Here is a 24311-nt window from a genome sequence, read left to right as displayed (position 1 = left end):
TGCAGCAGAAGCTGTTGCGGCTGATTTGGTGTACCCATCGCTCTCCTGGGGCTGGCTCCCAGTACGTCCCAGCAGGACCAGCCTCTGGGGATCTACAGCCGCCAGGAGATCTGGGGGAGTCTTGTCCCTCTTTTGAGGACAGGGAAGTACGGCGTGGTGAGAAGGTCTTTGCGGCGCAGACAGCAGTGACGGCCCGTTTATACAGGATTCACTCCCAGGAGGCACTGGGTTAGGAATGAAGTAGTTAAAGCAGTGCAAAAACACAAGCAGATAATATTGTGTTGTATAATAGATAACACGTTATTCCGAGCATCTGTGCTCCAGCTTGCGTGAAAAGCTCCAGACCTGAGTTTCAACCCATGTCAGCATTTACGGTCCAGCCTTCCAGCTGCTGTCACTTGCACAGTAAATCACCAGCTTCACGTCAATCTGCCCAAACCCAGAAAATCTAGCTCAATTTAAATGCATCTACCAGACATCAAATACCAGAAGCAGCTTTAAAATCAATTCACTTAAATCAGAGCAGGGTTTTGTATTTTAAGACAAACATAAAGCCCAGCTCCCGAGGGAGTGCAGCCCACGGGGGGGGGGGGGGCGGGGGGGGGATAAAGCCACCCTGGGATGGGCGGGGGGGGTGGGGCATTGTTTTCTACAAAGGACAGGAAACGAGCCTCAAAGAGTACATGAAAGGGACCTTAAAACAAATGCAGATCAGCAAGGGGACCTCTCGGCTCATCTCCCAGCTGCTCTGCCCAGGGGCAGCCTGCAGAAGCTGCTGCTGCAGCCGGGGGGGGGTCGGAGGGGGGAGATCCGGGGTCCCCTCGGGTGCTGGGACCTGCTCTTCCCTCCCGGGGAGGTGCCGGTGAAGCCGAAAAGGGCCAGACGAGCCTGGGTTTCCCCTGCAAAAGAGGCACCCGGTTACGGTTGGACTCGATGATCTTAAAGGTCTTTTCCAACCTAAATGATTCCGTGATTCTAGGACCCACTTGCTGCTTCACGCGTGGGGCTGGGATGAACCCGGTCGGGGCGGGAGGAGGATGCTCGGGGCCGGCCGTGGGCTGCTCTCCCTGCTCCTCTAGTGCCCAGCATCTGCCCGCCTCCAGCGCTGGGTGTTTGGGGGTGAGCTCCGGAGGGGCGCACCAAGGAGAGGGGTGACTGGTGGGGTGCCCCGCCGGCCGCTCGCCCCGCGGCAGAGCACCGGGAGCTCTCCGGCGTGCGGCTGGGCTGGAGAAATTGAGCCGCGGTCAGCGAGATCACAGAGATGCAACAAATGCACCAACATTGAAGGCAGTTTTTCTTCACGGAGATGTCCCTTATCTGCTCTTAAAAATCCCCTGGGTTTGGCCCCTTCGGAGCTTAAAGCCCTCTGCTGAATGTCGCCGTTTCATTTTGCTGCTCCTTATGAAATAAGGCTCACGTTAGAGCCAACTGGCAAAAATTAACTGCAATGTACCAGAAAGCCATTTCCTCCCATACAAGGCAAAGCCAGTGGCCTGCTGCCAAAGGGGACAATGAGGGACTATGAGGCTGGTCCTGCGAGCCCTCGTGTTCCTGTTTACTTGGAGGCTTGGTCGTTGATCAGAGAGATTTCTCTGGATATTTTTTAAGATGATTTTTAATGAAGTCATCGCCAGCAGTGCCCACATCCTGCAGGAATCTTCCTCCTGCGCGGGGTCCCTAGGACCAGTGGCACCGTGTCACGGTGGGGGACCTTCCCGAGCCCCGTGCAGCGAGTCCCCCGCACCCTTCTTGCACCCTTTAAGTGCAGCTGGGCCCGACAGCACCGCCTGGGCCAGGCGCTCCCACAGCCACGAACCTCACGGGCTGCGGCCGCCCCGCTAACCCTCGCCTCGCCCGTCTCACGATGGGCAGGATTCCCGGCTCGCCGTGTTTGCGGCCGGAGCGCGGCCCTGGCCAGGGCGAGCCGCAGGCCTCTGTGGGCTGCCCATCAGATGAGAGAAGGGAAAAACCTCACGGTAACGAGGGAGTTCCTGCGATTATCTCGTCCTTCCTTTAGCAGAAAGCCCGACCAACACCCCGGCTTTATCAGCCACCCCGGCTGCGGCACCGCTGGCGGGCGTAGCCTCAGCAGCGGCCGAAAGAGGAGGCCTGGCATGGGGATGGGAACGTGGCGACTGGGGACGGGAATGTGGCGACTGGGAATGGGAACGTGGCGACTGGGAATGGGAACGTGGTGACTGGGGACGGGAACGTGGCGACTAGGGACGGGAACATGGTGCTGAGGACGGGAACGTGGCGCTGAGGACGGGAACATGGCGCTGAGGACGGGAACGTGGCGACTGGGGACGGGAACGTGGCGCTGAGGATGGGAACGTGGTGACTGGGGACGGGAATGTGGCGACTGGGGACGGGAACGTGGCGCTGAGGATGGGAACGTGGTGACTGGGGACGGGAATGTGGCGACTGGGGACGGGAACGTGGCGCTGAGGACGGGAACGTGGCGCTGAGGACGGGAACGTGGTGACTGGGGACGGGAAGGTGGTGACTGGGGACGGGAATGTGGCGACTGGGAATGGGAACGTGGCGCTGAGGATGGGAACGTGGCAACTGGGGACGGGAACGTGGCGCTGAGGATGGGAATGTGGCGACTGGGGACGGGAATGTGGTGACTGGGGACGGGAATGTGGTGACTGGGGACGGGAATGTGGCGACTGGGGACGGGAACATGGCGCTGAGGATGGGAACGTGGCGCTGGAGAAGGGAACGTGGCAACTGGGGACAGGAATTGTGGCGCTGGAGAAGGGAACGTGGCGCCAAGGGCTGGGACCGTGACACCGGAGCCGGGGGCTGCGCGCGCGGGACCCCCAGCGCGCGGCCTCGCCCTGCTCGGCGGGGCGGGGCGGGGCGGGGCCGGCAGGGGGCGCTGCCGTGCGGGGGGGGTGCGGCGCGGCGCTGCGCGCGGCCGGCAGGGGTCGCGGCGCGCGCCGCCTTTGTTGCCGTTGGCGCCTTCCTCTGCCGAGGCGGCGGCGGCGCGCGCGGGCTCGGGCGGGAGGCGGCGGGCGCGGGGCGGGGCGGCGGGAGCGGCGCGGCGCGGGGAGCTCGGGGCGGCGCGGGGAGCTCGGCTCGGGCGGCGGGAGGATGGAGATGAAGAAGCGGTTGACGCTGGAGCTGCGCAACAAGAAGCCGGGCGAGGTACCGCGGCCCTAGAGCGCGTGGCGGGGGGACCGGGCGGGCACGTGCTGCGGGGGCGGCGGGGGGCGACCCGCGGGGGTCCCGCACGGCGCGGGGGGGGGCCCGAGGCGGGGTGGCGGCTGGGGGGGGTGCGGAGCGCGGCGGCGGGGAGAGGCCCCCCCCTCCCCCCTCCCCCCGGCATGGCGGCGCGCACGTGCGCGGCGGGGCCCGGCCCGGCCCGGGGCGGCGGTGGCGGCAGCGGCAGGGCCAGGCCCGGCCCGGCCCGCAGCGGGCGGCGTTGGGCGGCGGGGGTTGGCGGGGCCGGGCCGGGCCGGGCCGCGCTGCGCTGGCTCCTGCCGCGCCGGGGCCGCCGAGCAAGGCCGGGGCGGCCCCGCGCAGCCATGGCGGCTCGGCCATGTTAGCGGCCGCCCGGGCCTGCCCCGGCCCGCCCCGCCGGGGCCCGGGCTCCCCGCGGGGCGCGTTCGGGCCGGGGGCGACGGGCCGGGCCCGCCGGGCTCCCCCCCAGCCCCGGGGGGCTCCGGGGGCCGCGCTGTCAGAGCCGCCTCAGCGCCGGGCGGGCACCGGGTGTCCGGGCGGGCAGCGGCGGTGCGAGGTCCGAGCGGGGCCTCCCGCCTCCGCCGGAGGCCCGGGGGGGGAAGCTGGGTGCCGGGGCGCGGGCACGAAGAGCGGAGCTGCGGTACCCCCTCGCCTGGCGAAGGGGCTGAGGTGGCAGCCGAGCCGCCCGAGCCGCCCGGGCCCCGCCGCTGCCCGTCCCGCTGCCGCCTCGCCTCAACTTGCCGCCTCCCGGCGAGGACGTGCGGCCCGGCGGGGGAAGCGGGGCCGCCCGCTCCCCTCAGCTGGCAGCCATGGGGCCAGGCCCGGCGCTTCGCACCCGCTCGAAGCGTTTCACTTCGTCCTTCAGGCCTGCGCGCCCGGGGCCGGCCGGGCTTCGGAAGGGCGGCCAGCCCTTATCTAGGCCAGGCCGGCAGCCCCGCTCGCCGCCTTGCAGCGAGATAGCTGGTGGCTGTCACTCGGCTTGGGGACAGGTCACCGTGTCGTGGCAGCGTGCGGCCGTGCACAGCTTAAAACGAAGCGTGAGGAAAATGGGTGAGCTTTTGGTAGAGCTTAAAGATGCTTTGTGGATGGCAAAGGGATTTGCAGGATGAGAACGATTTGAGGAGTGGAAGCGTCCCTCTGGGGCTGCAAGCTGCGGGTCTCCTCTAGTTTGACACCAGGAATTTGAGCCGCTGGCACGCTGCAGAGGCCAGCAGGGTCAGAGCATGCGTGCCCTGGGACCAAAGCCGGTGCGAGCCAGCGTTTCTGCTGGAAGAAGCCGTCCTGGCTGCTTCGTCCTGCTGCAGTGCTTGCTCTGCGATCCAGGGCGGGGGTCCGGGTTGAAGCTGGTCTCAGCCATGTTAGTTCATAACCTGATAATGTTCAGGCTCGCCTCTGTGCCCGCACCGACAAAGCGACAGCGGCGGAGGGCTGGCAGTGGCCACCTTTACGCTCACCGTGGTGACAGAGTCTCGGTTCAGTTGGAGGCTTGTCTGGGGCGTTGGGAGCAAAACGAGCTCAGCTACAAAACTCCTGGCTGAGCCTGTTCGCTGCTCGACTCGGAGCCCTGACCGGCGGTGCCACTTCTGGAGTTTTAAGCATTAATTCGTTCGGAGTTGCGAAGATGGCACAGCAGCCCTGAAAACTCTGCTGCTAGTAAGGCAAAGTGATTTTAAAATGACTCCCTAATAGTTGGCTGATCTGAGCAAGAGCTGTAAAATGGGAGCGCTGCGAAGGAGGAATTTGGAGAGCATCGTGAGCCTTCTGGCCAAGGCTGATTTTTGCATCTTGCTGTGAAGAATGTGTGGGGTAAAAGCAAGTTTTGGAAGTGGCCTGGAGAGCTGGGGCTTGAGCGCTCACCTGCGCTTTGGGGGAGAGGGGGATGCCAGGTATGTTTACCCTCCAGGTGTTTGGAGGGGAGCAGTTCTGTGCTCGTGCTTCATGGTCCTCATGCCACGGGGGGTTGGTTTTTATGCTGATTTACCAGGTAGCCACGGCTTCCGCGTGTGTAGTCTGTGCGGGGCAAAATATTAGATGCCTTCAGTGGTCCTGCACTACGAGCCTGAGGTTGAGCTCATCTGCTTAGAGACCTTCCTAGGCAGATGTGTCACCTGCGTGGAGACTGTCGCAGGGAATCGAATCCTCTGGAGGCAGGTTTTCCAGCACCCCAGTGGCATCGGGGAGAAAGTTGAAGGGGACAAAACTAGATGACCTTATTTGGTCTCTTGTTAGCAAAGCCCAAAGTGTGACTGAAAGCTTTTTGATGCCTTGTGCATGAAATGTTTTGATGCAACCTCATGGTTCATCCCCTTAATGCGTCTTAGTGCAGAAGGTGGACTTTGGTTGGAGCCACAGGGTGTGGGGTGATGCAGCGGTCGCATGTTGCATGGCTTGTGCTTAAAGGGTGAAGTCCTAACTGCTGTGAGGGATTCTCACCTTGTGCCCTCACAAAAGTTATTTGGCTTTTGCGTGTCCCTTAATGTGAGTAAGGAGAACCTTCAGGCACACCTGCTGCTTTGAAGTGTCGGTGGCTCTGCCTGATGTCAGCTTGACAGGCTCGAGGTGAGACTTAGCCGGGTGTGATGACAGCTGCTGGGTGTCTCTGTTGGCAGGTGAAGGAGCTGGTTCTTGATAACTGCCGTTCAGACGATGGGAAGATCGTTGGTCTCTCTTCAGATTTCGAGAACCTGGAGTTCCTCAGCATGATCAACATCAACTTGCTGTCCGTCTCCAATCTCCCCAAACTCAACAAACTCCGGAAGGTGAGTCAGGCCTGTGGTCCCATCTGCAGCAGTCCTTGTTCTGAGACTTCTGCTGCCCTGTCCCTGGTGACAGTTGTTTTTCCTGCATTTGCCAGAAAAAGGCCATTTGATTTCGCTTTTTCCGCTGCAGCCTACAACCTGAGCAAGCGAGAGAGGTGGTTTTTTACTATGCAACAAAATACTTTTGAGCTCATTGTATGTTCAGCATCCTTTCTCTCTTGCTTTTGCTGTTGTGCTACTGTCAGGAGCTGCAGTAACATTATAAATATTTTGGATTTTAGAACATGCGATTACAGCTAAGAGGACACATACCCCTGTGTCCTGCAGTACAGAGGTGGCTGGGAGTGCTGCCTTACCACGGGAAAGGGGTTTCAGGTGAAAACTTGAACTGCTGCTCTGTGGTGTGGTCTAACAAACAGGGTCTGGAACTTGGGTGCCCTTTTTAGTCTGGTTCTCAGGGCAATTTTATTCCCCATGTCATAAGCCGAGACACTTTCTGACCATGTGATATTCCCTCCTGGCAGCTGGAGCTGAGTGATAACAGGATTTCTGGTGGCCTTGAAGTTCTAGCAGAGAGAACTCCTAACCTGACACACTTGAACCTAAGCGGCAACAAGATCAAAGACATCAATACCCTGGAGCCCTTGGTGAGTGGAAGGCTGTGCTGGAATCTAAGGGATGACGTTGTTTCCTTTGGGGAGCCTATCTGTGCAGCAGAAGTCCAACGTCTTGGTAACTGTTCCAACAGCACTTCGTGGTTCTGATGGGAACAGATGAGTGGGTCCAATTTGAGGCTGGGCTAATAGTTAATGGCTCCTCTGTCTGGAAAACCAGCAGCCAGTTGCTAAAAGAAGCATGAAATTGGGCTGGATGAGTAAAACTGTGGATGCAGTGCTCAGTGTCCATCTGAGAAAGGACCATTAATGGGTCGGATGCAGTTTGAGGTAGGTGGCACCTGGGGTGTCATGGAGATGAGTTGCTTGGACACCAATGAGGGTGTCCATTGCATCAGTCCAAAGGCGCTGTTGTGCTGGGCTGGGACCCTTTCGCCCTGGGTGCTGTCACAGCATGCGTTGCAGGGGGTTCCCGTTGCATCTGAACTGCCCCAAAGAAGGCACTTGCCTTGCGATCCTGACTCTGTGGCTGAAAGGTCTGACCTGCGGCGTTCGCCTTTGGGTGTTCGCCTCCACCCCCTCCAGAAAGAGCTTGAAACTGTTTTACTCCTCCTTCGCTTGACGTGGTGCACGGTGCGATGGCCTGAGCGGGAGAGCGGCTGCGGCTGTGCTGAGAGGCACATGGGGCGCAGTCTGCAGGCACTGTGCTTTGGTCTCCCTGTGTTGTGCTCTCCGGTATTTTGCCTGATGTTTTGGGCAGGATGAGTCTGGCTCAGTGATTCCTCATGCTGGGGGAGCTGGACTTTCTGTCCTTGTTGCCCACCCCATTCAGAAGGGAGTAAGATTTGCAAATAGTTTCACAGGGAGCTGGCTCCAAGGAGGGGAAACTAGGACTGAGGAGCTGGAAAGAAATCTTCTTTGCCTACAGTTAGCAAGAGCAATAACTTTTCTCCATCTGAGGAGCACATGGTCCAAATAATGCATGCAAAGACACTTCTGTACTAGATCTGGGTAGCAAACCATCTGTCCTCTCATGGCTGCCTGATCTTCAAACACTGTCAACTTGTAAATAATCTAACAAATTGATCTTTGCAGAAAAAGTTGCCAAACCTGCATAGTCTGGACCTCTTCAACTGTGAGGTGACAACGCTCATGGACTACCGGGAGAGTGTGTTCACCCTTCTGCCGCAGCTCACCTACCTAGATGGATTTGATGCCGATGACCAGGAAGCCCCTGACTCAGACCCTGAAGCAGATGGGGATGGACTGGAAGATGAGTATGAGAATGGGGAAGGTGAGGATTTTCTCCTCTTGGTTTTCTTGCTGGGGAACAACCCCTCTTCCCCTTCTGCATGGTCATGTTGCTAAATAAATGGTAATTATAACTTGCCACTAAAGTAGGGGCTGTCTGGGTAGCCCCACTCCCTCCTTCGGCAGGCTGCGTAGGAAACGAGACTTGCTGCAGGCTGACAGGGCTTGCTGCTGGCACTCCTTGTGCATGCTTGTTCTGTGTGATTTCCTGCCCGTTGCTCACGTAGCCCTGGGTCGGAGGTGCGAGCGTGTTGTCTGGGAGTAGCGAGTATTTGGGAACTGTAGCACTTACCTCCCTCTCCTTTTGGTAGAAGGTGAGGAAGAGGATGATGATGATGAGGAAGATGATTTGGATGAAGAAGTCATTGATGATGAAGATGATGAAGATGATGATCTGGAAGGTGAAGAGGAGGAGGACGGAGTAGATGATGAGGTGAGGCTTTCTGTCACCGGTATAAATCTGCAGCACCACGTTGCTATGTTTGGTAGCACGTTTGTCCCTTAATCTGGTGACCCATCTGACCAGGTGTCACAGGTGCCTCTTCGCGGGCAGATCTGCGGAGTGCCGCCGTGCGCCCTGGCTTTTCCCATACACCTTTTGACTTGTGGTCCACAGAGTTTGCCGCTTCAGACTTCTCTGTTGCTTGGCCTGGTACTTCCTGCGGCTTCAAGTAATAAAGCCGTACAGCCCCTTCGTAGGGATGCAAGAAGCTATTTAGGAACCGACAGCTTCTCCCTGCTCAGCTTGTACCTGCCACCCTGAGGCTAGAGTAGGACGGGAGCAGAGGGGAAGGAAGATGTTGCTGAAGAATTACATCTTGCTCATGGGATTGTGGTTCTTGCAACAAAGCATCTTTTTTTTTTGACTCCAGGAGGAAGATGAGGAGGAAGATGGTGAGGATGATGAAGAAGATGAAGCTGATGATGGTGAGTCAAATCCTAACAAACCTAAGTGCTTGCAAAGCTGCCTCGACAGTCTCACACATTTGCTGTTTTTGTAGAGCTTCCCAAGCTTCAGTGCAGCGCTGCTGTTGCCTGCAGCTTTTCCCCGATAGAAAGCGCAGTGTTCGTGCTTACGGGCACCGCTGAAGCTGTTGCTTACGCCGAAGCTGACTATTGAATAGTGGTTATAACCAAAGGGTCACACAGTGGTGACGAGGAAACAGGTTTCAGTACCTCCTAATACCAGCCAAGCTGGGTAAGTCTGCCAAATATTAAAGAGGCAGATTGCCTAGAAAACCAGTTTTAAGTAGCTTGAACCGATAGTCCATGCAGGAGCAGGGCTTCTGTCTCAGGAGCTCATGTTAGCAGCGTGCGTGAGGAAATGCTCTTGGAGACAAGTTCCTCTCTCCTCTCAGCCGTAGAGAGGAGGGTAGAGCTGAGCTGCTTGACTTGAGTCCAGACTCCTCTGGTTATAACAAACTACAAACACCTGAGTGAATGTTGACAGAATATAGTGTCTGGCGTGACTTCAAATGAGCTTGTATGAGCTTGGTCAGAAGTGACTGAATTCTGCAGATGCTACGTTTTTGGGGGTGCTCAACAAAAAAAGCCCATTTTCAAGTGTCTGTTGAAATGTGAGATGTTTGGAGGGCATAGAAAATAGTTAACGTCTCATGCTAGTCCAGGCTTTTCTGGGTGCCATGAGAAACCGGGCAGGGTGGATCTCTGCTCCGTAATGGTGCCAGTCTAGTCTGTGCTTGTTCACCAGCAAGCTGTGGCTGACGCGGCTTGAAGCCACAGCTCAAATGCTGTTCCGCAAGACTGAACAGAGCTTCACGCTTCGCCTCTTTTTGCAGACCTTCCACGAGGAGAAAAGAGAAAACGAAATCTAGAGGATGAAGGAGAGGAAGATCCAGAAGATGAAGAGGACGATGAGGATGACTGATCCGAGCGAGCCAATCAGTTTTACAGACTATGACTGTGCTTGTCTTAACCTCCCCGTTGTGTCTATGTGAGACTGTAAATCCCGTCTCCCACTCCTCCCCCCTTTGTATGGCTGCAGCGTCCACAATATATTTTTTTAAGATGTAGAATACTGTAGGCATTCAGGGGAATCTTCCATACAAGGCTCACTTTCTCACAAGTATCTCATGACCAAAGGCTTTCTCCGTTCTGTGGTTTGTGCAGCAGTTTGCAAAAAAAAAAAAAAAAAAAAAAAAAAAAAGAAAAAAAATATTTCCTCCTAGGGTATCTTTCGTGTCTGAAATCAGCCTTGCCACACTGGACCCAGAGCTCCAGCTCGCCACCCTGCCTGACAGCAAAGAAGGCGTGTTTGCTATCCGCATGCCCTCAGACCAGCTTTCTGAAGACGCTTGAGCCATCTTGAGCAGTGGGTGCAAATCTGGTTCATCTAAATGGACTCAAAGCGAATGATCGCTGAGGTCTCTCTGATCAGAAATAATGGTGATGTGATCTCTGGAGATGCTTGAAGATACTTTAGTGCTGGGGATGTGGGGTGCCTGGGGTCTTGGGGAGGGGGGGCTGGCTGCTTGCAAGACCTGGTACCTCTGACGATGCACCTTGCAGTAGCCCTGCACTTGCTTTCCTATTTTTTTATAAACTGGAATATTTTTCCCGATGGCCACCTAATAACTTTCACTTGGATGTCCAAGTAAGTCTGATTTTTGTGGCTGTGAGCGTCTTTGCTGTGATGAGGCTTCTCGTCACCCCGTAGCAGCCTCTGCCTTTAGGAAGAGATAGGAAAGAGCAGGTTAAGGGATACTGCACTTCCGTCAAACTCCATTTCGCACTGTACAGAACACGTTCAACCAGTATCACTGTGATGCACCTAACTCGGCGTTCCCCGGGAGACCGTGTTAGCCTATATATTCTCAGGGTCCTTCTGCTAGCCAGTACCAGCTCTGGACAGTTGCCTCAGTGCTAGCCTGGTGTACGCATCCTCCTCCTCTTTCCTTTTCAGCATGAAGAGAAGTGCATTGATCAGAAATCCAGCTCTCTCCCACTTGTGTTTACGCTCTGTGGGAGCGCAGACGGTGCCGCAGAGCACGTGTCCCCCCACCCCGCAGTGGCTGGAAGGAGGAAGGGGGGAAATTCAGCCAGGTGTAGCTCTGCCGGAGGGTTTCTCACCCCTTGCCCACCCTTCCTCTGCCTGGAGGTGTTCAGCCGGCGCATCTGTTAGCTTCTGGGGAGAACTGGCCCCGTGGCATCCAAGGGATGGTAACTGCTCGGTGCTGGGTGCCGGAGAGCCGTGCTGGGGCGGGAGCAACTCCTGTTCCTCCTGCTGTTGAGGCTCTCCACGGGTGCAGACGCACTGGCACTTTGTGGCGTTCCCGGTGGTTGCTCTGGGCAATCTGTCGGCACCCGGCACTCGGAGGCGAGACTCGCAGCGGTTCCTTCAGAGGAGTGGTGTGTGTTGCAGCACATCCGAGTTTCTGTTGCTTTGTTCTGTTCTTGCTGTTGTCTCTTGCATTGTACAGTAGCTGTAACCATTCGGAGAAGAACTAGTCCTGTAAAATGCAAACTGAGTAACTTATAAATGTTAAAGGAATTTTTAAAAGAAATTTCAGAGCAGCAGTTACTTCTAATTTTTCCCTGCATTTTTAGCAGATTGTATGGATTTTATATTAGCATAGTAACTGTCAGGTTTTGATTGGTCAGACTAGTCCCAGAAATAAGGATCTCCAGCCCTTTTGTATCTTTTGTTACAAAATTTGGATAAAACTTTTAATAAAGACTTCAGTTTTTAAAAATCCATTGCAATGAACGTTGTCTTCGCTGCCTCTGCTCTAGGAGCATCCGAGCTGCAGCCAGCCTGCAAGAACACGTGGTGGAAGTTGGCAGGCAGTTTTTCTTGAGTCTCTTCTGGGAGCGGCGGCTGTCCTGGGCCCCCAGCAGGGCCTGGTTTTGCTCTGAGCCCCAGCTGGGTGATGCTGGGTAAGTGCCGCTCAGCTGGCGGGGCTCATTGGGGAATGCCAGGGGTGCTTGTGGGGTGGGGATGGGGACGGAGCGGGGGCTCTGGTGTGGGGGCCGGTGGCACGGACCATCCCGATGCAGAGGAGTTCTGGCATGAATGCGTCTGCAGGACCTGTATGGGAAGGTGCAGGTGCGCTCTGTGCCTTCGGAGGTGGCCACAGCCGGGCTCGCAGGGTCAGGGAAAGGCTGGGGCAGGGTCCCGCTGCTGGGTTTTAGGGCAGGCGCCTGCGTTCTGCTCTGGAGGAGGAAACTGGGTGTTCAGGTATGAACGCAAGGCAGGGAGGAGGAACCTCACTGCAGGCTGGGGTGGGGGTCAGGGCAGCTGCCAGTGCCTGCTGGGGCTGGAGGGGTCTGAGCTGTGCCCGATACCACGGTGCTCCCCTCCTGCTGGGGGCTGGAGGGGTCCCTCGCCTTGCTGGGGCTGCGTGGTCTTGCTCCGGCTCTGTAACGAGTTGCTGCTCCATCAGGTCTCGGCAGCCAGGGGCTTCAGCGCAGGCTTCTCACTTCAGCGGGTGGGTCCTCCTGCCTGGGGTGAGGGGGGGCTGTGCTGCACGGTGGGGGGCAGCCCCAGGCCCTGCGTGGACCAGAGCCGGGGGGCAGAGCAGTGCTGCGGCCCCTCCCAGCCCTGCTCCCCGCAGCCGGCCGCTGCACCCCGTGCAGCTCATGCAGCTGCCCCTGCCCACCCAGCCCTCCCCGCTCCGGTGAGGGGCCCCAGCTTTCAAATACAGCCTCGCCACCCCTTCCCACCCAGACGCGCGGCTGCGGGGCTGCCTCGCTGCAGAAGGGAGCCCTCCTGCTTGCTCCTGTGCATGGAGGCAGCGGTGCTGGAGCTGCAGCTCGGTCTGTCTGGCCCAGGCTGTCCATCCAGCTGGCTCTTTGCTTCCCCTGGTTTCTCTCCATCCTTGCCATCCTTGTCCAGCGCCGGTGCTGCCTCTGGCCCGTGACTCCCCCCAGGATGCAGGCCCCACCGGTGGGCTGGGGAGGGCATCACGAACAGGCTGCCCAACACAGGGCTGCAGGCAGGAATGAACCGTGGTGGTCCACGATGCTGCTCACCCACGTACAGGGACTGCAGCGCGAGGAAGGCACGTGTGCCCTGGCCCGGCTGCCGTCGGCCCCCCTAAGCCTCCATCACGGGGCCGAGCTGTGGATGCTGGGGCTCCGCTCTGTGCCCCCCGGCCCGGCTGCCGTCGGCCCCCCTAAGCCTCCATCACGGGGCCGAGCTGTGGATGCTGGGGCTCCGCTCTGTGCCCCCCGGCTCGGCGTACCCACGGGGGGCTGTGCGATTGCTGCCGGCAACAAGCAGGGCTGGGCAGGGGCGGTGGGAGGGTGAAGCCCCCGCCCCAGGACCTGTGTTCTGGGGTGAATGTGTCTGGGAAAGGGGCAGCTCCACAGGCAGGAGCCAGGGCTGAGCTGGAGGGGGGGGGGAAATTCCCCTGGGGTTTGTGTCCCCTCCTGGGGCTGGCGGCAGCACCCGACCCTGGGGTGCAGAGGAGCGGGGTGCCACCGCTCTTGTCCCTTGTTCCGGCGGCAGCTGGCGCCCAGCCGGCGAGGCAGCGTGGGCACCGGCGTGCAGCTGCACGCCTTCGCTCAAACCAGTTTGGAGCAAACTTTTCACCTCGCTGGGATGGGGCTGGCACCTGCGCAGGCAAAGCAGGACTGGGGGGAGCGTGGGTGAGAACGTGCGGCCGCTCGGCTCCCACGGGGGGTGCGCAGCCCCCAGGACCGTGGACCACGGAAGAGCTGTGGGGTGGAGCAGGGGCCCTACTCGCCACTTGCTGCCTGGTGCTGAGCAGCCTCCTGGCACCTCTGCCTGTGGTGGGGACAAGGCACCAGGGCCAGCCAGGCGCTGGAGAAAGGGGCTCGGGTCCTCCCTGCCTTGGCTGCCCAATCTGGGTGCAGGGTGCAGCTGGCAGAAGCTCCAGCTCTGCTTTTCAGGAGCCCTTCATGGTTTGGGATGTGTTGACACACACCCTGCAGCCCCCCCATCTGCCCCCTCCTTTGGGTGGGGAGCGTCCTTAGGGGTAGCACTGGTCCCCATCACCCCCAGCCGCCACAGGGACCGACAGAGGCTCTCCCAGCTGCCGCTCCTGTACAATTCCCATTTATTATTTCAAGACCTCATTCCAGAGAAGTCCACTAACTCCTGAGCAACCTACTGGGCTCCCTCCAGAGCCCCTGGAGCTGAAGCAATGAAACCTTTAAGGGAGGGAGACACAGGGTTCCGGGGCCTTAGAGTTTCCGAAAATAAAAGGGAGGGTAGAAATTCAAGAGGAAAAAAACCCACCCCCTGTTCTGCCATCCCATGCTGGGGGATGCTCCCGGTACCCGGGAAGGGGGTCCCTGTCCCAGCATGGTGGCAGGGGCTGTGCGGTGCCCCCCTGCCTGGCCTGGGGGGGGGGGGGGGGATGGGGAGGCGCAGGAGCAGTCCCGTCGGAGCCAGGGGCATCAGAGCTGGGAGTACAGGGAGTTCTCCATCTCCGGCGTCAGCTTGGTGTGGAAGGAGGCGATGCCCACCCCGAAATCTGGAGGGAGAGGGAAGAGAACTGTCAGGGCTGCGGCCGAGCCCCTGGCACCCCGGCTCCTGCGGGAGGCTGCCTGGGGGCTGGCACCCGGCGGGGGGGTGCGGGGAGGGCACATGGACTCCCCGGGGCATCGCTGCAGGGTTGGGAGCCAGGAGCTGGAGCCCCGTGCCCACCGCAGTGGCCGGTCACCCCCCTCCAGGACAGAGGGAGCGGGGTAGGTGCCATCCACGCGGGGTAGGTCAAGCCCGCTCCCCACGAGTATCCCGGCAGTCGGGGTCCCTCCTGCCGCCCCCCCGGGCCGTACCCATCTCTGCGTCCAGGCGGCCGGGCGGCGGGGGGTTCTTGCGGTGGTCCTCGATGTGCAGGGTCATCTCCTCCCGCGAGGCCGTGGAGTAGGGGCACTGCATGCAGGTGTAGCGGCCCCGCGTGTGCTCCCACACGATGCGGCTGTTGGAGGAGTGCCCTGCAAGGACGGGCGAGGAGGGAAGCACAGCGCTCGCCCGCCGGCCCCCCGCCGTGGGGGGGGCACGCAGCCCCCATCCAGCAGGAGCCATGCGAAGCGGCAGCACAGGGTGCAGGGCAGGTGGCCCTGGGTGCCAGCTGCATCGTGCTGGGTGCCACGGGGCTCGGATCGGCCGATGCTATGGGGGCAGGAGCCCCCCCCGCTCCGAGCCCTACATGCACAGAGGTCCCCTCCCCACGGCAGGAACCCCAAATGTGGGAGCAGGGAGCAAGGCTGTGCCCCCGGCCCCGACCTCCCTTTGCCCATCACCTCTCTGCACCCCATGGAGCAAAGGGCAGTGGTTTCCAGCCCGGCCTCGGGGCCGGGGCGATCGGGGGGGCTTGAGCCCGAGTAGCTGCTGCAGCTCCATCTCCTGCTGCTTCTGCCCGCAGGCGCCGGAGAAACCAGGCGGTTCCCAGGGGGGCACAGCAGGCGACCCCCCCATCTCCGAGCCTACCTGGGCAGCATCCCCTCTCCGCGCGGCTCCCGAAAACGAGGGAGCCCGCCCTCCCCCTCTGCTCTCCGGGGAGCATCGTGGCACCCCATGGGGCCTCTCCCATCCCCTGCGGCCCCCCCTGCCCCCTCCCGCCCCCCCAGTGACAGAAAGCAGCCCCCAACCAGTAGGTGCCAAACTAACCTGGAGTCACTCCTGAGCCAAAGCATGGGAGGAGTGGGCTGACACTCACACCTGCGGAGGGAATCGAGGGGCAAGACAAGCATTAGGTCTTCCCCTCCCTGGGGGGGGGGATGTGGGGGGCAGGCCTGGCCCGGCCCCCCGCCTCGCACCCCCAGCACACCGGGGAGCAGCAGGGCCGGGAAAATTTGGAGGCTTGGTTTTTTTTTTGGTGGTTGCTGGTGCTTTCTCCAATCGAGCATCCCTGTGGGTGGGATGGAGAGGGGGACGGAGGTGGGATGGGGCCGGGGTGGCCCCGCGCGGGGCCGGGAGGAGGGGGATCCTCAGCTGGCCGACGGCGGGTCCTCCTCCGGGAGCTGCTGGTCAAGGCGGGAGCAGAAGAAGGTTTGCCCGAACGGCCCTGCGCGCTCACCTTGGCTTTTCTTCCAGACGGCGTTGGAGACGGGGGGGCCGTGGCCCGGCACGTAGGGCCGGAGGCGATGCTGCGCCGGGGGCTGGGGCAAGCTGTAGGGCGAAGGGTGCACGTAGGACAGGAATGGCCCCGCCACGGAGGAGGGGGGTGGCCCCGAGAACCGAGTCAAGGACGACGGCCCAAAAAGGCTGGGCTCCAGCAGCGGGAAGGGGTGGGGGGCCGGCGAGACCAGCGGCAGCACCTCCAGCGAGCCAGGCAGCTCAGGGAGGCTGGCGGGGAGAGCGGCCGGGGCCGCTGGGGCAGTGTCCGCGCCGGGGAGGATGGCTTCTTTCTCCGGGGGCCGGATAGCGCTCGGGAGCTTGGGCAGCCCCTCGGGTGGCTTGGCCGGGGGCTCCTTCTCCAGGGCAGAGGTAGCAGGCAGGACGGGCTTGTCGGCTTTGGGGGGTGGCGCAGGGCTGCTGGCGCTGTCGGAGCAGACGTGCAGGTGCTTGAAGAGGGAGCGGTGCGTCCGGAAGCGCAGCATGCAGTTCTCACACCTGCGGGGCCGGGGAGGTGGTGTCAGCGGCGGCGCTCACCTCTGCATCACCCCCCACCCCGGCCCCGGGGTCTGCCGCTGAGGTGGGGCGGGGGGGGGGGGGGCTGCGAAGGTGGGAGCCCGTGCGCTCGGGGCTGTTTGGGAGCTGCCGGGTGCCTCCCCGATAGGACGCACGGTGGGAGGTGGCTGCAGGGAGGTGGCAGGGCGGCATGGGATGGGGACGGGGACCAGCGGGACTCACTTGAAGTAGCGGTTTGGCTTGTAGTGCACCTTCATGTGGGCCATGAGGTCCTGCATGCTGGGGAAGGTCTCTGTGCAGCCCAGCGTGGGGCACTGGAAGGTTTTGCCTGAGCAAAGAAATAGGGCAGAGATTCAGCAACAGCCCGGCTGCGCTGCACCCCCTGGGGCTGGGGGCAGCCCCACCAGTGGGTCTCCAGCACCTCCCACGCTCTCCCCGCTCCCGCCCGGTGCTGTGCAGCATCTCCCGGAGGTACAGGCACCACCGCCAGCGCCGCCTCGGTTTCAGGCCCTGCTTTGCCACCTCCCAGCCAAAAAAGGGCACCCTGGAGCGACGCAGGGTGTCCTGGCCTTACCCTCGAGGGACTGCGTGGGTCTGTAGTGGACCTTCAGGTGGTCCATCAGCTCCTGCATGCTGGGGAAGGCCAGTTTGCAGCCATAGCTTGAGCACTGGTAGTGCTTCCCTGGAAGGAGACAGATCCGTTGGCCTCGTCCCTGCCCTGGCCGTTACCGTCACCTCCCCGGGGCAGGGCTGAGGCTCGGCTCACCTGGGACAGGTCTGCGCTTCAGCGGCCGCAGGTCCTGGGCTGGGGTCCCTCCGCTCCCCGCCGCCGGCATCGGGCCGCTGGGCAGAGCCGTTTCGCTGCAGCCTGCGGGGAGAGGCTGTTAGGCAGCGGGCACCAGCTGCCACAGGCAGAGCAGGCAGCGCGGGCAGCAACAAGCCTCGGTCCCTGCCTAAACCACGTCTCTCATTGCCCTCCTTCCTACCCTTTACAAACAGGGGTGCAGGCAACTGGGGGGGGGTCTGCTGGGGTCTGGCTTGGAAGGGGCCGGAGAGCAGGAGCCCTCCAGGGTGGTTAGAGACGGGAGGGTCTTTGCTCTAGAAAAAGCTGCTGGGATGAAGGCAAAGCCTGCTGGCGTCTTGAACACGCTGGGTGATGCCACGTGCGTACCTATGCGCACCCGTGCACACCCGCGGGGTGCTCCCAGCCACCCCTCTGGGGTGGGATTCGGCAAAAGGAGCCTCACAGCAACAGGAGTGAAGGCTTCTCCCCCCCGTCCTGCCCCGACTCCTCTCGCCAACCCCGCCATGGCACGAGGGACTCACCTGCCCCATCTCCGCCGTATTTACCCCCCAGGGAGAAGGTGGGCACCGCCTCATCCTTCTCCGTCTTCATGGCCTGGCCAGTGGTTGGCACGGGGTGAGGCGCGTGCCGCTGGCGGCGTCTTCTCCTGGCGATGCTACACCGAGCGCAAGGACAAGAGGTTAAAGCCCGGCACGGAGCGATGTCGACCGCCTCCTCCTCAGTGCCCCACGGCAGTGGGACCGACCCTCCTGCCCAGGGACCTCCAGGGCCAAGCTGGCAGGAGGCCCCGGCTTCACAGGGGCATCGCAGCATCTCTGCGGGGGGACGCACTGCAAAGGCAGCACTTCACCCTGGGGGCTTTCAGCATGGCCCCCCAAGGGGAGCAGCGGCCGGGCTTTGAAGCCAGCGCCGTCGTCGTCCCTTCCTGCTTCTCTCGCCCCGGGGGTGGTCCACAACCCCCCCAAGAAGTCCCCCCCAGCTGCCGCCCAGCACAGCCTGCCCCGCATCGCCAGGTCCAGCCCTGGCACCTGTAGTCAAAAGTCCCCCCCGAAACCACAGGACCCCCCTCCCCCCAGGGCGCCGCAGCCCCAGCGCCGCTGAAGTAGGGAGTGCAGGAGCTGCTCCAGCCTCTCTTGCTCCCGGCCGGGCCAGGGGTCTCGCTGGATGCTCCCCCCGCCCGCCCCCACCCGCCGTTTCGAAGGGTTTTCCAGCCAAGAGGGGCAGCAGGTCCCATTGCGTGACCAGGAGCATCGGCAGCAGGGCCCGATGCTGATGAACGTGCTGATGAACATGTGGTGGACAGTTCCACCACATACGCTACATCAGATGGTCCCCAAAATTGAACTGGCTTGGTCTCACGGAGCCTCGGCATGAGGCTTCGATATGCAAAAGCCAAACGCTAACTCCCAGGAAAAAGTATCTGAAAAGTCCCTCACTTCGGGAGATTTCTCAATAGTGTCTTAACATCAAAGTAATAATAATAATAATAATAATAATAATAAATCAGCGCTGGGGCTGCAGAGTGCAACAGGTACACCTGCAGTTGGTTAGAGGGTTCACGTTTCCCCAAGAGCTCAACGACTCCCAACACAACTGTCCCTGGGGACGGGTCACATCTCCCGCCTGCCCTCACCGGACCTGCCCGTTAGCGTCTGCTCAAGAAGCATTTTCCCAGTTTGTCCGACCCAGCCCTGCTCCCGGCCGGCCGCGCACAGCAGGGCTTTAGCCTGGTGAAGGCAGGCTCAGCGGCTGTTACTGCAGCAACCGGCAGTGCTGGGATTGCAACCCAGCGGGCAATAAATCAGAGGGGGGGGGGGAAATCCATGTGGGATTACTTCTCCGGCCGCTCCCAGGCTTGCGTCTTTGTTTGGGAGTTGCATTGCTTTTTTGTTGTTGTTGTTTTCTCAGCTTGGCAGCTTCTGCTGGCGCTGCGGGGTGCAACCTGCGCCGAGGCCGGGACCGGCTGGAGGGGGGGTCGGCCCCAGAGCGGCAGGTTTGGGGCAGTGCCAGGGGCTGATCGCGTCCCAGGAGGGGAAATTCAGCCCTGGCTGGAGGGGTTGGTTTGCTCGGTCTGCACGAAGCGGCACAGCTGGGGCGGGGTGAACGCCGCACAGAAAGTTCACGGCAGCTTTGACGGAGCTTTGTTTTATCGGGAGGGGGAACTGCAGTTTTGCTGGGAAAAAAAGCCTCAGGAATCTTCTCTTGAGGGAGAAAGCATTAAAGGGTCGAGGCAAGGGCTGAGCAGGAAGACGCAGCCCTGTGCAGCGTCCCTGTGGCACTGCCACTTTTCGGTGGCCGTCCCTGAAGCCGCGGAGCTTCGGTGCTGCCAGAGCGTTTCCTGGTAGCGCGAGTCCTGTAGCGAGACCGTAGCGAACTGCTCCTAGGTGCCCGCTTCCCCGCTGGGGATGCCGACCCCGGATCAATCCTCGATGCCACCGCCTGTCCCCAGGGCCTGCTGACGGTCCCCCGGGGACCGATGGTCTCCTGCGGCCTCCAGATGAGGCCATAAGGGAGCAGAACGCCCGGGCCCACTGCACCAAGAGCTCAGCAGGAGCACAAGCAATTTTTTTCAAGTCCATTTTTCCAGAAACCAGGAAATTCTTCCTCGGCAGCATCGCAGCAGGGCTGTTGGCTCCCGGGGCTGAGAGCTCCCGGTGCTCCAGGGTCAAACCCAGCGGCGCCTTCGGATGTTACAGCTCGTGCCGAAACCTCCCTCCTCTCCCTCTTGGACGCAGTCTGACGCTGCTCGCCATTCCCCAGTTGCAGGTGGTACCCCAGAGACGCAATTTAAGCTGATTTTTCTCCGGAAAAGCTGGGAAAATGCCTCTTGAACAGATACTAACGGGCAGGTCTGGTGAGGGCAGGCAGACAGATGCAGGCACACCTCGTTGCAGCCAGCGCGCCTGCGCGTGCCTGCGCCCGGCTCGCGGCCCCGCCAACGTCCCGCCGGAGCAAAGCTGTTCAACGCAGGTGTGCTTTCAGCAGCGGACGTGACGGCAGCACCGTAGCAGCACCGTATGCTCGGCCCAGGCCCCGGTTTTCAGGGAGCCGGCGGTGCCTGTATCATCTTGCTGTCATTTGCCACCTCCCGCGGGATGGTGTCCAACAATTTCCATTCTCCAGGACCCTCCATTCTGCAACCCTGAGCACGATGCTCCGACCCAGGTGCCGCTGACCTGCCACCATCCCCAGTGACCCCACGTGGCCACCAGAGATGTGACTCCCGCAGTGCCGGCGCAAACCTGCCCTGGAAACCCGAATCCTGGAGCCACCGCAAATTCGATGTCGCGTTTTGAAGGGTTTTCCTGCCACAGGTTCAGTCTCCCTGAAAACCTGCTGGCACCAAACTCCCTCGCTCCAGCCCCTGCGGTGAACAGGGATGCCGGAAAAATCTTTTTGGGGGGCTGATGGCGACGGGGTGAACAGGAGGGCTTGCAGCTACTGGTCACCCAGAGCAGCTGCTGGTGCTGATTCAGTTAATAATTAATACAGCTCATCGCCCTCAAACGAACCAGGGCTTTTATACATATCGCCAAGCACAGAAGACTTTTACAAACCCACCAGGGGAGGATAAATGGGACAAATAATCCTATTTGAGCATCTCCGCGCAGTCTATAGCCAGAGGTTGCAGAGGCTTCCCAAAACGCAGCTCTTCGGCGTAGGAGATGAGAGACAAAGGCTCCGAACAAGAGGCTCATGTGATCGCTCAGCCGGTGAGCGCCGAGCGGCGCGGAGGGAGGAAGCACAGGCTGTGACAGCAGCACGGCTACTGCCGGCGTGGCGAGCCCCCCGCCCGCCCCGGCACGCGCTCCGGCCACCGGTCACGGGGTTAAAATGCGTGTCATAAATTGAAATGCACGTCGTAAATTCTCCCGTTGCCTTCAGGCATCACAGGGAGCCCTGCAAGAGTTGGTGTGGGGGGGAAGATGGTCTGGGCATCTCTGCTGCCCGGCAGCCCCTGCCTCACAGCCACGGGCTTCGTGATGCCCACTGCAACTTGGGTGCCCTAATCCCAACTTGGGCTGGAGCAAAGCTGCTGCCTCGATGCTTTACCCCTCTGCCTTCCTCTGAGGGCAGGCTCCTTGCTTTCCAACTCTGAAAATTTGCCCGGAGAGCCCCGCAGAGCCCACCCCGAACGCCGCCGCAGCTGCTGCCGGTGGCAGCGTGCGCATCCAAGGGGGTGAGCGCGGAGCCTCGCACACAGCCGCTGTGCCACGTCCCCACGGCGGACGCGGGGGCAGCTCGGCCGAGGCCCTTCAGTGGTTCCTTGGGAAACATCGTTCAGCCTTCCCCGCAGAGCCGCCCTGGGAAGCCCGGGGGTCCCTGCCTTCCCCCCAGCTTGCTCCAAGCCATCTGCGACCCGGGTGGCGTGCAAACGGGAAAGAGCCACGCTGCCATTTCCCCACATCCCCGCACCATCCTGGTGCCCACCTTTACCTGCCTGCTCACAGCCGGCCGACCCACCGGGCTACATCAGCTCTTCAGCTGGAAAAACCCCCTCTTTCCTTTCAGGAGCCATCTGGGGAGGACGGACCTTCCTCCCTGAGCCCGGCCGAAGCTGCCCCCCGAGCAGGCGGCCCTGGCCCCGCTCAAGTTCACCCGGTGGCCGAGGTGCGGGAGCCCCCTCGCTCCAGCCCTGGCCCAGCAGCCGCATCCCCCAGCCTCTGACAGCAACAAAGCGGCTCCCACGTGTGCGGGAAGATGGGGAGAGCGCGGGGAGACCCCGGCGGGCGCAGCCCCGGGATGCTCGGGGTGGTGAAGCGGGTCCTGGTGTTCCCATGGGCCCCGCACCCCTGCAAAGGCCAGGGGCTAACGGCTCCTGTGGCAGGCTGTCCCTGTGCTACTAGCCCCACAGCTAGTAACCCCCATAGCTAGCAGCCCCCCATGGGTAGCAGCCCCATGGCTAGTGGTTTCTGTGCCTACTAGCCCCCCATGGGTAGCAGCCCCATGGCTAGTGGTTTCTGTGCCTACTAGCCCCCCACAGGTAATACACCCATGGCTACTAGCCCCTGTGGGTAGTAACACAGCCATGGCTAGCACCTCCCATGGCTAGTCGCCCCACGGGTAGTGGCCCGCGTAACCTGGAGCCCCGCTGTGGGCAGCAGCCCCACGGCTGGTGCCCCCCACGGGCAGGGCGGCTTTGCCCGGAGCCCCCGGTGCACGTCCCGGCTCCCTGCAAAGCCCCGGCACCCCGGGCCCGGTAAGCCCTCCGGTACCGCCGCTGCCCCGGAGCCCCGGCTGCCGGCACACCCCCCGCTGCCGGCACACCCCCCGCTGCCGGCGCTCCCGTCCCGGTGCCGGCCCCCCCGCTGCCCGCCCCTCCCGTCCCCGCACGTACCGGGGCTGCGGCGGGGCCGGCGCCGCCCGGAGCGCGCATCAGCGGCGGCGCGGCCGCGGGGCCATTTTCTGCGCGGAGCTGTCGCGAGAGCGGGGGGAGGAGGAGGGGGGGGAGGAAGGAGCGGTGCGGAAGGGGGGGCGGGGGCCGCGGGGGGGCGGCCCGGCCCCGCCCCGGTGTCCCCCGGCTGTTTTTCCCGGGTGTTTCCGCAGCCCCCCCCCCCCCCCCCCCCCCCCGGGAGCTGGAGCATCCCGGGCCCTTGGAGCATCCCGGGGTCCTCGGAGCACCACGGGCACCTTCGAGCATCCTGGGGTGCTCAGAGCCCCCTGAGCCCCCTGGGAAGCCCTGCAGTCCTTAGAGCATCCCAGGGCCCTCTGAGCACCCCAAGTTCCTTGGAGTAGGGGGGGGACCTTTAGGTGGCCAAGAAAGCCCATGGCATCCTGGCTTGTATCAGCACTAGTGTGGCCAGCAGGAGTAGGGCAGTGACCGTGCCCCTGTACTCGGCACTGGTGAGGCCGCACCCCGAATGCTGTGTTCAGTGTTGGGCCCCTCACTCCCAGAGAGACATTGAGGGGCTGGAGCGTGGCCAGAGAAGGGCAACGGAGCTGGGGAAGGGTCTGGAGCACAAGGCTGATGGGGAGCGGCTGAGGGACCTGGGGTTGTTCAGCCTGGAGAAGAGGAGGCTGAGGGGAGACCTCATCGCTCTCTACAACTGCCTGAAAGGAGGGGGTAGAGAGGTGGGGTCGGTCTCTTCTCCCAGGTAACAAGTGACAGGACGAGAGGAAATGGCCTCAAGTTGCACCAGGGGAGGTTTAGACTGGATATGAGGAAATTTTACTTCACTGAAAGGGTTATCAAGCATTGGAACAGGCTGCTCAGGGAAGTGGTTGAGTCCCCATCCCTGGAGGTATTTAAAGGACGTTTGGATGAGGTGCTTAGGGACATGGTGTGGTGGTGGGCTTGGTAGGGTTAGGTTTACGGTTGGACTCGATGATCTTAAAGGTCTTTTCCAACCCATACGATTCTGTGATTCTGTGAGTACCCTGGGCTCCCGGGAACACCCCGAGCCTGTGAGATCACGCGTGGCCCCTGAGAGCAGCCCAAGCCCCTTGGAGCCTCCCAGGACCCTCAGAGCAACTGGAGCCCTCAGAGCCCCCCAAGCCCCTCCGAGCCCCTCTGAGCACCCGAAGCCCTTCGGAGCACCTCAGCGAGTGCCTGAGCTGGCCCAGCTCCCGCTTGCCAGCAGGGCTGAGTGGGACCATCCTCCTTGCACAGCACCCACTGCCGGGGTGCTGCCCCTCGCCCCCCCCCCAGGGAAGGGCTGGAAGGCGCAGGAAGGAGTTTCCTAAATCCCCAGAGTTCGCAAAGCCAATTTTTTTTCCGTTAAAACAAAACCAGAGTCTCTGCCTGCTTCCCCCCCACCAAGCTCTGCAGTGCAAGGACTCCTAAAAACCTGTGATTTACAGGGAAAATCACCCCAAGGACCACAGGGGTCGTAAAATCCCATAACAGGGAGGCTCAACCGCCATTTGCAGCGTGGAGCCGTGGAGGACTTCGCATCCCAGCAGCCTCCTGCCCTGTGCCATCCCCTCCCTGGAGGAAGCAGGGTCCCCTGAACCCCTCCGTAGCCCTCCTCGCTGGGGCAGGGGGTCTGCCTGCCGGGGGGGCAGCCCTGGTGTGGGCTGCGGAGGGAGGAAGAGGAGGGCTGGGACGCGAGGCTGAGGCAGGGCCGCGC

At 61.5% G+C, this 24311-nt stretch overlaps 2 protein-coding genes across 4 annotated transcripts; one reads left to right on the top strand and one right to left on the bottom strand.

Moving 5' to 3' along the window:
• The first annotated feature begins 2999 nt into the window (after nucleotides 1-2999).
• Nucleotides 3000-11588, top strand: LOC142420235 (acidic leucine-rich nuclear phosphoprotein 32 family member B). Of its 2 annotated transcripts, none has more exons than XM_075523915.1 (7): nucleotides 3000-3153; nucleotides 5799-5948; nucleotides 6473-6595; nucleotides 7658-7856; nucleotides 8188-8306; nucleotides 8746-8800; nucleotides 9673-11588. In XM_075523915.1, exons 1-7 carry the CDS (start codon nucleotides 3100-3102, stop codon nucleotides 9759-9761), a joined length of 789 nt encoding a protein of 262 aa, XP_075380030.1. In that variant the 5' UTR covers nucleotides 3000-3099; the 3' UTR covers nucleotides 9762-11588. The 2 variants fall into 2 exon arrangements, with proteins under 2 accessions (XP_075380030.1, XP_075380029.1); XM_075523914.1 differs by having other exon boundaries at nucleotides 8185-8306.
• Nucleotides 11589-13897: 2309 nt separating this feature from the next.
• ZNF414 (zinc finger protein 414) lies at nucleotides 13898-22675 on the bottom strand. Of its 2 annotated transcripts, XM_075524221.1 has the most exons (9): nucleotides 22580-22675; nucleotides 17763-17896; nucleotides 17203-17304; nucleotides 17011-17118; nucleotides 16659-16764; nucleotides 15883-16418; nucleotides 15474-15524; nucleotides 14639-14797; nucleotides 13898-14334 (listed from the first exon to the last, which is right to left on the bottom strand). In XM_075524221.1, exons 2-9 carry the CDS (start codon nucleotides 17830-17832, stop codon nucleotides 14258-14260), a joined length of 1209 nt encoding a protein of 402 aa, XP_075380336.1. In that variant the 5' UTR covers nucleotides 17833-17896; nucleotides 22580-22675; the 3' UTR covers nucleotides 13898-14257. The 2 variants fall into 2 exon arrangements, with proteins under 2 accessions (XP_075380336.1, XP_075380337.1); XM_075524222.1 differs by lacking the exon at nucleotides 15474-15524.
• Nucleotides 22676-24311: the final 1636 nt, after the last annotated feature.

Source organism: Mycteria americana, chromosome 24 (assembly GCF_035582795.1).
Source record: "Mycteria americana isolate JAX WOST 10 ecotype Jacksonville Zoo and Gardens chromosome 24, USCA_MyAme_1.0, whole genome shotgun sequence".
In the NCBI taxonomy this organism is placed as follows: Eukaryota; Metazoa; Chordata; class Aves; order Ciconiiformes; family Ciconiidae; genus Mycteria; species Mycteria americana.
The sequence above is the reverse complement of the archived record's forward strand: the minus strand, read 5'-3'. Positions and strand labels throughout refer to the sequence as shown.

Bases quoted from the DNA above. Each gene is read 5' to 3' on its own strand.
- LOC142420235 (XM_075523914.1), top strand. From the start codon at position 3,100: ATGGAGATGAAGAAGCGGTTGACGCTGGAGCTGCGCAACAAGAAGCCG. The intron at 3,154-5,798 runs GTACCGCGGCCC...CTCTGTTGGCAG, and splicing joins GCAACAAGAAGCCGGGCGAG to GTGAAGGAGCTGGTTCTTGA. The intron at 5,949-6,472 runs GTGAGTCAGGCC...CCCTCCTGGCAG, and splicing joins AACTCAACAAACTCCGGAAG to CTGGAGCTGAGTGATAACAG.
- ZNF414 (XM_075524221.1), bottom strand. From the start codon at position 17,832: ATGAAGACGGAGAAGGATGAGGCGGTGCCCACCTTCTCCCTGGGGGGT. The intron at 17,305-17,762 runs GTGAGTCCCTCG...CTCTCCCCGCAG, and splicing joins ATACGGCGGAGATGGGGCAG to GCTGCAGCGAAACGGCTCTG. The intron at 14,798-15,473 runs GTTAGTTTGGCA...CCGTCCTTGCAG, and splicing joins TGGCTCAGGAGTGACTCCAG to GGCACTCCTCCAACAGCCGC.